Consider the following 12,912-nt stretch of genomic DNA (forward strand, 5'->3'; position numbering starts at 1 on the left):
TAACGAATACAGTTTGAGGCTCGTGTTTGTGTGAATATTGGCTACTCTGCATTTATTCATCATAGACCTCCATCTACTGATCTTACATTTTCAATGTGGCTATGTTTATCAAACAGTTGTCTTAGTTTCTATTTACAGTAACTGTACATCACACATTTCCAAGAAAATAGATGGGTTCCTTGAATCTGAACTGTGTCACAGATTCATTATAGTTTGATGCACACTAAAGTACCAGACCAGTATATATTAAGAAAAAAAACAAACATGGTGCAAAATATTGAGTGAAATGGGCTTTATCGATGTGACTCATGGATGTTATATGACTAAAATGTTAGAGAGGGATTTTGTAAAACTGAAGAGCATGTTGCATCAGCTAAAGGACAAATCAAAAGCACTTTAGAAATTTTGAAAGAGGAATTTGACAGTGATATAATACAGCATTTAGAATTTGTGGACTTGACTTTAAAACCATTCAGCTACAGTTAAATATGTGATGTAGATGAATTAAAGTGAATATTGTGTATAAATAATTTATCTTTTTGTTTTGTATCTGTATTCTCATACTAATCCACATGGATTTAGCCGATTTGTAACAAGAATTTTAACAAACTTCAGATGAGGGTAAGTAGGAAAAATAATTGTATGTTTTTCAATTATGCAATTATGGAATGTAATATATAGATTATTCTTTTTATTCTCAGACTGCGCTTTATGCCACTCATATTAGTAATATTGCTAATAACTCTCTGGGGATTGGCATGTATAAATTTAAAACCAAGCATTTCAGTTCACATTTGATGTAATTTCCATTTAATCAGGAACCAGGTAACCAATCATTAAGATTGACAGGTACCCAGTTGACATTTCCTGAAATTTTGACATCTTTATTGACAATTTAGGTCAAATCATCCCTAGTATCATCATTATATTGTTTCCCACTGCCACATATATGTACATGAAAAATCAATATATAAATGCAATCAGATGTACTGTGTAGACATGTTGCTATGATGTCATGGTCTTGACATGGTCAAGGCCTTGGAATAATCCTATACCTTGGAACTATTGTCAAAAATAAAAGATGATGTGGATACAAATCTACTACCTAACTACAGTTATGTTTTCCAGGAGGTCTGGCTAATGATAAAGTTATTAAGCCTATACAACATAAAATAGATTGGTATATTTACACTAACCATACCTTGACCACCATGACCATTAACATACTCATAGTAATTAACTTTCCAAATTAAAGCTTGCTATACCATATTTGAATATTCTCAATGCATTACTCAATGCACTTCATATTTACTATGATGTGTTTACATTTCCAAAGGACACAATCTCCTTTTATGGCATGCTGAAAAACAAGGCCAAACATGGATGTAGTTATTAAATGTACCATTATATGCTGATGATCCAACAGAAAATTTTGTATGAAGTTACCAGGTAAATGCTATTTTACTTGTGTTTCTAGAGCAAAATTCAACAATACTGGTATTAAATAAGACAACTATTTGATTTGTTTAAATATATGCATGCAATATCTTCTAACTTTCTGACTATCTGCTGTGATAAACCCTTGTGAAAATCATTATTGATACATATAGGAATGCTTTAGTAACCAATCTAAAAAAGTATGAGTACAAACATTAGTACTAGCACATGACATTGGATGCTTGTGTACCGTCTACAATGTCTAAGAAACCATACTGAGGTTTACAAACCTGAACAATATTTCCTTCAAATAAAGAGCTACTAATCAAAGGGCCCAACATTTCCCACTGATTTTTCCATCAAATCCATAAAAATGTCAAGTAAATTTAAGCAAATAACCTAAAAAACAACAGGCAGACCAATTTTTTTCCAACCAAAAAAACCAGTGTCCTGATCACAAATCCAAGTAAACATTTTGCTTAGAAATAATCATCATGTTAAAATATAATCTACAATCATGGACAGAAGATAAACACACAATACAGATATGCATTGCTGCTAATAAATATATAATAAAGCTTTCTTTTACATCTTCGTCAAATATACATATGATTCTATAATAACAAAATTAGTTTTATGAATGACACAAATTATGCATAAAACATTATAATACCTCTATACTCATAAAAGTGGATCTGCAATCAGATTATCTGTTCCCTTGATGTGCCTATTATCAATGTTGTATTCCTGCAACACCAAATCTCTTGATTTTTATTTTTCATTTTGTCAATGAAGGTAAGATGGTTGTGACCACTGAATACAATCATCAGAGAAGGAGCTAAACATAATATCAGGGTTAGCAGAACATTTCTTTTCAAATTTTCAAGGTTCAAAATCATGTTTTTTAAGATGCATTATTACATTAATTTTAACGGATACATAAATGAAACTGTAAACATGAGTTGATACTTGTTATTACTTCATATGAGGAACATTTCTTGCAAATTTTTTATATATAAAAAAAACATGAAGTCAAGAGTATGATCATTGATTTAATTCCCATTAATACTAAACATCCTACATCTGGACATTAGAATAATGTACAGTCACTGAACAATGTTCATTTTACTCTGTCTACACTACACTCTCAACAGCCCAACATATCTTTGAGTGAATATTTCAGTTCACGTAGCTTGCAAATTTGTGTTTGAAGGGATGACGCTATGTTCATAATAACAGAAACTCATCCTGAGGCCCTGTCAACATTTTGGGAGTAGGTGTTAAACAGGGTGTAGTTTTTAAGTGTGATGTTATCCGTATCTTTCAAGAAAGTTTCCTCAAGGCATAGTACTGCTGGATTATGTTTGTTTAAAAGCAGAAGAATATCATGGTAGTTGGTTTTAAGTCCTCGAAAGTTCCATTGTATGATGGTGTTCATCATTATATGTTTAAATTGAAGATTGTGGAGCTGGGTTAGACCTTTCATGGAGGCAATCTGTGTGGTTATTTCTTTGGAGGAAGTACAGAGGTGTATTTTTGTTGGTAGGTCTGGAGCCACCTTGAGTACATGGAGCAGTTTCTTCTGCATCCATGCTCTCGATGTCTCCAAACCTGTTATAGAGTTTGATGGGGTCATCCGACCCCTTTTGCTGTCTATCTCCTTGTGATTTGTTTTTATTTCTTGGTGATTTCAGTGGTTGGGTATTAATGAAAATAATTTGAATAGATGCTGTGTTTTTCCGTGCTTGGTAATGGGAGGGTGTGTGTTAGAGCTTGGTGTTGAATCGGGTGGATCTGTCTATGTTTGAGCATTCTTTTGTTGTTTTCGGATTGTTCGTCACTACAGTGGAGAAGGATGGGCTGTTTTGGCCTGTACAAATTTTCTGGCCATTGGATAGGTTATGTTAGATGTGTACTTTACCCTCTGTATTTACTTCTCCTGTTTCCAGGTGTCACGATCCATAGAATTGGCATGGTGATCCTTTCCACAGTTGACACAATGAGGAGTTACTCTACACTTAGATTCCTGATGAGAATGGTCTATGCATAGGCCATATATTTGGCTTTTTGAGCAACAGTCTTCATGATGGCCATATTTCTGACACTTATAGGGCTGAAGGGGGTTTGGAATGTAGATCTCGACCATCACCTGCAAAAAGCCAACTTTGACCACTTTAGGTACTGTTGGTTTGTCGAAGGTGAGTACAATGGTGTTTGTGTCCGGCAGATTGTTTTTATGTTTAATACGTATTCTATGGACTGCAGTGACACCTTTGTTTTTCATCCCTTCAATGATATCTGTGTCGCCTACTCAAGCCAAGTCACGACACCAAATAACGCCTTTGGACGTATTGAGTGTGATGTGAGTGAATGAGGTCACTGGGATATTGAAGAAAGTTTTCATTTTCTCTGCAGAAGTAGAGTTTGTGTTCATCAGAAGTTTCAATCAAAATCAGATATTGGAAAAATGGAATCTGTAAATCAGATTATATTTCTCCAATTTAGTGCAGATCAACAGTACACTTTTTCCCCCCACAAAACTGAAGTCTGTCTGGAGAGGTACTAAATAACCTGAGCAAACTTCATTCAGTATATTATAGCACTCCATTTCATGCTGTAAGATGTTGCAACAAGTACAATACTTCAATGAACTCACTATACCCTGGATACTGTGCTGCATAATTATTTTCAAAGACTTTTAGGTTTATATTTCATGTTTTCCACAACAAAAACAAAATCAGGGAATTTTTTTCTTGTCATATTAATCTCAAAAAATGCATTTGACATGATGAAATAAAACAGGTTTTAATGTCTCCACCTTAGTGGAAACATGATGGCTCAGTGTTTGGAGTATTGGACTCATAACCAAAAGGGTGCAGGTTTGAATACAACCACTGCACCTGCATGGGACAGCTACCATGGTGTGTCCCTGGGCAATACACTTTTACTCCAACTGTCACAACACTAATTAACCTTCACATGCTGAAGTGCTATAAAACACCAAATCATCTCACTTTAATAAATAAACATACTGACAACATTTTCATTAAGGACCAACAAGAAGTAATAAGAAGTCTTTTGGTGTAAACCTAATGCTGATGTGATCCATTCAGGAGTAGTAATACAAACAATATTTTCTAGAAGGCCACCATTGTGGTGATATTGGATACAAGCACCATTTTCGTTTAGGACGATAATATGAAGTTTTTGGATTTAAAACATCAAGTAGATATGATACATTCAGAAGGAGTATCAGAAACAAAAATTGTAAGATTAGATGGCCACCACACTGCAGGTCATATTATCATTTTCAATTAGGACTAAGTAGACAACATAAGAAATCATTTAGTTAAGACCCCATATTGATAAGGCTATCAATTCAGGCATTTTGACAACAATATTTTTAAGACGACCACCATGGCAGCTATATTGGAGGTCAGATAAACCCCAACTCAGATCTCAGAAGACTTTTCTTTCAAGAGGAGTAGCAATAACAAGATTTTCAAGATGGCTACCATGATGGCTAATATTGATGTCATATTGACACAATTTTCACTTAGCACCAAGTAGACATCTTAGCAAGTCTTACAGTATAAGTCCCATTCTTATAAGATCATTTATTCAGAAACAATAACAAGAGTTTCAAGATGGACAATACAGTTGCCATATTGGCTGTAAGAATGTCACCATTGTCATTTCAGGCTGACTAGACATTATAAGAAGTCTTCTGGTGAAAACCCCCACGTTTACATGGTTTTCATTCAGATGGTGTAACACTAACAATATTTTCAAGATGTGTGCAAAAGAACAGATGGATTGAGGATGAATGATGGACAATATGCTCTATGGCCGGCTGGAAATCCAATATACAGGAAACAGAAGAACAAGCTTTCAAATCTAACAATTCAACAAAGGAAAGTGGAGGCCCTAAAAGTATTGATTTTTTACTACTGATAGCTCTAAATCAAATGAGCAGCATTTTAATAACTTCAATGTTTCTCACTGCCCTTCAAGGATTCTTGTGTCTTTTCTTATTTGCTAAAATTACATATTTTCATTGTATTTTAACTCATTTTACTATGATTTTAATACCCACGCCTTTACTTCCAATACACCTTTAAATACATATATTTATTTATTTATGAAATAATTTAACTGTGATTATTACCTCATTCCATTAAGTCCCACTCTCTGTCCTTCATCAGGTGTCAAGTCCGGAATAAGAGACAAATGAGATATTTGGACAGAAGCCCAGCCAAACTGGAAAATCACAACAAATGGCACAAAGTATATAAATTGTGCATAGTCTGGGGCTTTTGAGCATGTGATACAGTCTACAAACAGAAATGGGAAGCTGCAAACAACACAAATAGTACCTGCAAAGAGAAATGAAAACTAACATCAAATGATCAAAGAACACAAATGTTTGACAATATACATTCATTCATGCAGCATTTTGCATTTCTTAGTGATTAGTTACAAGAGAATATTTCAAGGATTGTATCTTAATTGATTCCATTTTGTGTCAAATATTGCTGCTGGAAAATAAACTCCCAGTTCTTATTATAAACAAATCTGTTATGACAGATGTGACTGCAGAACTGGACATTAAAAGCCCTGTATGGTATGAGCAGTGTGATGTGATGTGATTTGGATTTTTAACGTAGCTTTAAAAAATTTACAGTCATATCGCTATGATGTCTGCAAAGTGGCAGTTTATAGTGACTGGGGCATCAGGCCGCAAACAGTCACTTTATCCTGACACCAGGCTGACCAGTCCTAACACTAACATCTTAATGCTGAGCGCCAAGCGAGACAGCTGTTAGTACCATTTTTGTAAGTCTTTGTTACGACTGGGCTGGGTGATCAAACCCACAACCTCCCGCATCCGAGGCAGATGCTCTAACCACTAGGCCACCGGAGCAGTGTGGTATGGGCAGAGAATAACATTTCATGAGCAACCTTGCTGATTACAAAGTTCATGAAACAATGAATAATTCATTCAAATCCTTATTCAAAACATACGCGTATGTAGTAATACTTAGTTATTAAGAATGTATTGACATGGAACAGAATTAGTCTATTTTATTGATGTATAGCTGTATTTGGTAATTCATGTACAAAATAAAGAAATGCAAAGAAAACTGTTTTGATTTTTAACTGAATGTAGACATGATGGGTTTCACTACATGGACCAGTTATATCACTGAAGGAAATCAAAGTAATTGGATATCAGGGCGCACATTACTTTTCTTGCCAAAATAAAAGAATAAAATAGTTTTATACAATGCTGGAGCTTAACTTTTCTTTCAAGTTATAGGCTTGCATATACACTTAACAATCTGTTGACAACACTATCTACTAAACTGCGGGTGACAGCAGCATGTCTTGCATATTTCTGCCTCCAAAAAGGAGAGGAAATTATTTAAAATTTACCTATAAAATGCCAGGTTTTCCTTTTGCCCATTTTCCAGAGTCCTCTGACACGGTCTGATTCGTAACCAACAAATGGTGTAAAGATGGCATCACTTACTTGACCAATCATAACCAAGTCTCCTGAAAGGTTATTGTCAAAGTTCTTGACTTGGTGTAAATAGATGATGAGGTAGCTAAACCACATGGAAGCTGTGAGATCATTCAATACATGTCCGACACTGTAAGCAAGGCGCTGCTTTAAATTCAGTCCTTCTCTGTATATGGTAGCCATCTTGATATTTATTACCCGTCAAAGTCAGTTAGAAATTATGAACCTAATTTAGATCCCTTCCTGATTTATAGCTTATCTACAGGAGTCTCAGGTATCAAAATTTTTCAATGCCCAATGAAAAGAACCTGCAAATAAATTATAAGAGATTTAGACAGGTGTCCACAGGACATCAATCAGTGGTAAAAGAACATGCTAACTGGCGGTCTGAATGTTCTGGGCAAATAAAATTGTCTGAATGTTCTAGGCAAATAAAAGTGACTGTTACTTGCAAAGACTTGAAAGTCTGAATTCTTCCTAAACTTTAAGAAAATCTTATGATTCTGAGTAAGTAGAGAAATTCAGAGTTTCTCCCACCTGGAAGAATGCCTCTGCAAGAAATGATTGGTCAAAATTAAGGCAAGAATAACTCTGGAGAACTTTTGAATGTATTGCATAAACAGTGAAGAAATACTGCATAAACAGTGAAGAGATAGTGTAGATGCTTTATACATATAAACATCACACATCAGTACAGACTCAGATTTGACAGCAGGATTTATTCTAATGATAATTTCAAGTACAGTATAGACCCTGATCTACCATCATATTTTGTAAACGAAGCCATTAGTATGTGCTATTTATGGTTAAATACAGTATGCTTATCAACAACCAACCAAAACTTAGTTGTGTAAATGATTTTGCAACAAAGCAAGAGTTAATGAGATTGAGAGATAAGCATAGTGCTTTAACCTTCATGGCTCTACTCATGTCCAGGGCACAGCAGTTTTATACTTGTTCTTCTTTTCCTTAACCTTTAATATTAGTTTATGTCTCCTGGTTTTCTGGAAAAATATTATGGTACAATCCCTCCAACACTCCATATTTCAAGTGAGTAAGCCAACAAGTGATCCACTGCAGCTCCATTGTGGATAAGAGATATTTACTTAGATTTCTTGAAAGTACAAGGTTTTCAAATTCCTAATTGGTTGAAATAATGCTCAGACTGCTGTAATTTTTGCACAAATTGTAATAACAAAACAAATCCATCAGCTAATGTACATGAGGACAGCTCCACATGAAATTTTATATTGCAGTACATAATTTTAAAGTGTTACTGATACAAATTGTCCATCGTGGGTCATGATACTATCCCATAAGTAGTTAATGAATGCCTATTATGGCAGGAGGTTGCCTGTCGGAGCAGTTAGTTGTGGCTTTTTTATTCAGGATTTACTGATTTAAAAAAAGAAAATTACCTGGTAACCAAATTTAGTTATTTTCATGGTAGACATCTTTGCTGCAATTCAAAGGATTTTCAACAAAGTTGTCTATTTAATATGTGGATCAATGTTGACAAGTGTAAAACAAATACTGTGGTAATGATATCACTGAAAGATGTGTTCTCTTGAAATGGCAGTGTCAAAACATAAATGCATCAAAACAAGATGATGAGACGACATAACTGTCAAGTTTGACAGATGTGTCGAGAAAGTAATACAGATGCAGAATTTATATTGCAAAACAAGATTTTGGTTCTCAAACTTGGTAACTTGTACAAAACTTTCCCTTCTTGGAAGAGTACATGAAACAGATTTGTTGGGGGGGGGGATGTACAATTTTGACAAATTTACAGTGGGGGTTTTCCCCAAACAATTTGTACTTGTACAGTATTTGAGGCAGTAAGTAATCACTTTTCAGGGAATCTTGACAGAATCATAAATCTAACCACATTCCATGAATTTTTTTGGCACTGTTCCACAAACAAATGCTTCTACTTTAAAAAATGTATTAGTGTTGTGCATTAATTAAAATTTAAATACCAGCCATGGTTTGGGCATAAATTAGTCACTTTGGCAACATCAAATCATGACCTCTAAAATATGCACATACTAACGTGATTGTGTCCAATATTTTCACCACAAGCACATGATATTTGATGTGTTCTTGACAGATCTGAGTAAATAAATATGTAGTCCTATGAAAAATAACCATGATTTGCTACTTGGTAAGTGTTATGACTCTATGGTCTTAAGCAGAAACAGGAAAGAGTGAAAAACCAACAGGTTTTGTAAAATTCAACCAACAATTTACTTCCCTAGAATATTTAAGTGAAAAATATTAAAAAAACTTAAGGTATTGCAAATTAAATCTCAACAAATCAGAGATATTCTAACACAAGATCTAATGATCAAAGTTCTGAATAAAATTTAGTGGTATTTCAAAATAAATCCAACGATGGAAGTGTTGACATGCCTGTGATGGCATGTGTTGCAGTGATGTGTCAACAGTTTTCTGTTCAATCGCAATAATACAATACAAGAATACATAATTATTTGAAATTCATTATAAATACAAGTCTATTATTTCCAAGAATGATATATTTGAGCACTTTGTATTTCCAGAGAAGAATAACTTGAATTAAATAATTTGAACAAATAAATTCCAGCCCAAATGAAATACTTGTCTCAACAATAATACAATTATTTTGTGCAAATCTAACAGCATGAATTTACAATTTCTAGATAAATAAAATTATATAGTCATCTACTTGACCTCAGGTCACAATTAGCATTTTCTATAAATAAATTAAAACAAAGCATTATTACCTAATGGAAAATTTCATTCTAGAAGGTTCCTAATGTTTATAGGATAAAATCTTAAGTATAATTGAAGACCTCTGTTACTTAAATTATAATATAAATGTGGTAAACACAAGGTTGACCCAGCCTTTCATGGGTAATTTCCAATGTTCTGGTTTCATATTGAGATAAACATGTTTACAAAACAAAAATCAATGATATTGGTCTGGTAGAAAATGAGCTTGATTTTGGACAAGTCTCAAATACAATTATCCATACAATATATATATATATATATATATATATATATATATATATATATATAACTAGCAAACAATGCAAATTAAATATGCATAACATACAAGGAAGCTTTAACTTTAGGAAAAAAATAACCCATGCCGTAACATTGTTCTCTAGACATACTTGATCTAGAGGTCTGTCCAATATTGTATACCACAGATAGAGGTATATACTGCAGATTTCTCACATTTTTTCCTAACAGAAACAGATGTGGAAATGACAGAAGAAATACATAATCTATATACTTTCAGCTGCCTTTATCATTTGAATATTAATATAAATAAAATAAAAGAGCAAACTTCTTGTCACTGGAAAACTGAACACACAAACAAGATTTAGATGCATCTGAGTAACAAAACAAATGAAGAACAAAGCAGATTATGATCAATTCAGATCCCATTTATCTGAGAAAATTACAAAGACAATGATTTGCAACCAAGAGAAGCACTATAATGACATTACTTTCATTAAATAAGATTGCAGTGCATGTTATATAATTGAAGAATGTTATTTAGGTTAACTGAAAAACTGCAACAAATACCAATTTTCTTATTTAGATATTCATTGAATGTATTCTGATAAAATATAAATATTCGCTGACATTAAAAAAGATTTAATTATCAACCATTTTGTGTATACTTATTTAGATATTCATTGAATGTATTCTGATAACATATAAATATTCACTGACATTAAAAAAGATTTAATTATCAACCATTTTGTGTTTACTTTCACAGTTATCAACAAGACCCACCAACACAACCACCCCTGCCAATTTACACTAAAATCACAGTGAACTCAGTTGCAAATACGTCAAGTCTTGGGACACCCTAACTAATTTGTATATGACATAAAAATGTTGGGCCACAAAATTATTGCAAGTTTATCATGCACTATAAGCCTTGGAACAATTTCAATATTTTTTCTCTAGTAACTGATCAATGTATTATTTTGATCATAATGACCTTTTAAAAGAAAAGGGACCATGGTTGTTAAGTGACTATAATTATAAATTATTACATGGGAAAAGTCAATAAATATATTTAATTTTCCTGTTTCCTTCTTATTTCTACCCAGTTCAAATGTGTACAATTTGATCAAAGACAGGAGTTGAGCATTAGCAGGTTGCTGTAAGCATTTGCAGCAGCAACATATCCCTTTTTCGTCAGTCAGTGCTCAAAAAATATGACAGCCTGATGCCTATATTCTAAGTGAGGTGCCTATTGGGCTTGTCCAACATTTTTTTAAATTTGCCTGAAGAAACTTTGATCACAATGATGAAATGTGTAAATGTATTTTCAAGATGTTGACATATCTGAAATTACATGGTGCAATCTAAATCAGATCACCACTATCCTAGGTGAAATTAAGATATGATTTTAATCATATTTAAGCATGGCATGTCATGCTACAAATACGATTTTGTACTCCCAAAGTCCCAGAGATAGTCATGTTTCGAGAGAAAAAAACATTGTCAGTAATCTTAAAAATAAAAAAATTCAGTATATACATATTACATGTAGCATGTATAAATGGTAAACAATCAAGACCGGAGCTGATGTAAAACTATCCCTTGGCCAGTTAAAATAGCGGCAATTAAAGACAAAGATATCTGGTATAAACCAATTTTTCCACATATTACTTAACTGGCTGACAATAGCTAATGAGATGTGTTTGAAGGCTGCAGTGGGTCAGCCCATTGTGCTAATTTGCATAGGTGGAAGTGGAACTAACCATTATAGATAAATCAATGAGATGCTAGATGCATATACAAGGACAAAAGTTATTACATATTATTGCTTGAATGAGAATGTTTAAGCCATATGTATAATATGTTTTACAAGTTCGTGAAAGCAAAGCATGATCATTTCAGCTGTCAGAATTGTGTTCAAATGTAATTCATTTCTGAAGCCAATTTAGGAAGCAATTAGCTATCAGCAAAGCCCAACAAAAATAAATTGCAGAACTCTTGGTTGATGGACTTTTACTTTGTGAAGCATGCCACCATAGTGGTGAACACTAATGACACTTGAATTACCTTCAAACCCATTTGAATCTTACTGAACTTATATTCGAATTGTAGCAATTGCAATGCTGTGTGACAATATAAAAAAAGGGGAAATTTTGGGCATGTGGAAATTAGAGTCCAGGCTTATGGCTTTTCAGTCAGGGCTTCTTTGTTTATTCAAGTCACCAGCCCAGGGACTGTGACTAAAAAAAATGTCTTTGAGCACTGTCAGTTTATAATTGTTTGTTTGAGCATGATTGCATTACATGGCGGCCAGTATTAATGGTGGAGGAAGAACCCAGGGAAAAAACCGAGAAGCTACTGGCAAGCATTCTCACATACCAACATAGGCTGAACCCGAGACTCGAACCATTGCACAGAGGTGAGATGGCAGTGATCCGTAACAGTGAGCACTTTAGACCACTTGGCCACTCAGGGCCCTGCCTTAAAAATGTAAATACCTAACTCAATAAAAATATGCTCCCAGTATGACAAGAACATACAATGATAGCATGTGGTTTAACACTTCCATTTAGTTAGCATGTTTACCTCATGGAATCACTTTATGTACATTTAACATTTTGACTTGCACTGAACAAAGTACGGTATATCCACTGGATTCATATTATATGCATAATTGCACTAAACTTAAATAATACCTCTGATATACAATAAAGATGTTTCCAAAATAATGCTTTGAAAATAAAAGTAATACCTTAAACACTCATAGTTTGCTTTTATGTAAGTGGCCAAAAATAAGTATCTGTTTCCTTGGCTACGGTAATCATGCTACTTCAACCAAACAAGTGTTCCTACCTTAATTGACAATAACAGTCAATGGTTATTCAGTCCAATATAAATTTTTGGGAGGGGGCCAAATAATTTAGTACCACTAGTATGCA

General features: G+C 33.7%; 1 protein-coding gene across 3 annotated transcripts in view; it reads right to left on the reverse strand.

Annotated features, from left to right (window-relative positions):
* The window catches only part of LOC149801620 (major facilitator superfamily domain-containing protein 12-like), a 78,860-nt gene that overhangs the window by 59,555 nt on the left and 6,393 nt on the right, over positions 1-12,912 (reverse strand). For all 3 annotated transcript variants that reach the window (XM_089955890.1, XM_089955888.1, XM_089955889.1), the window contains 2 exons: positions 6,874-7,269; positions 5,606-5,813 (listed from right to left, as the gene is read on the reverse strand). In XM_089955890.1, the coding sequence (XP_089812016.1) occupies positions 5,606-5,813; positions 6,874-7,144 (479 nt within the window). In that variant the 5' untranslated portion in view covers positions 7,145-7,269. The remainder of the gene's footprint in view (positions 1-5,605; positions 5,814-6,873; positions 7,270-12,912) is intronic.

The sequence above is a fragment of the Sinohyriopsis cumingii genome, chromosome 4, assembly GCF_028554795.1.
Source record: "Sinohyriopsis cumingii isolate HCF-2022 chromosome 4, ASM2855479v2, whole genome shotgun sequence".
NCBI lineage: Eukaryota > Metazoa > Mollusca > Bivalvia > Unionida > Unionidae > Sinohyriopsis > Sinohyriopsis cumingii.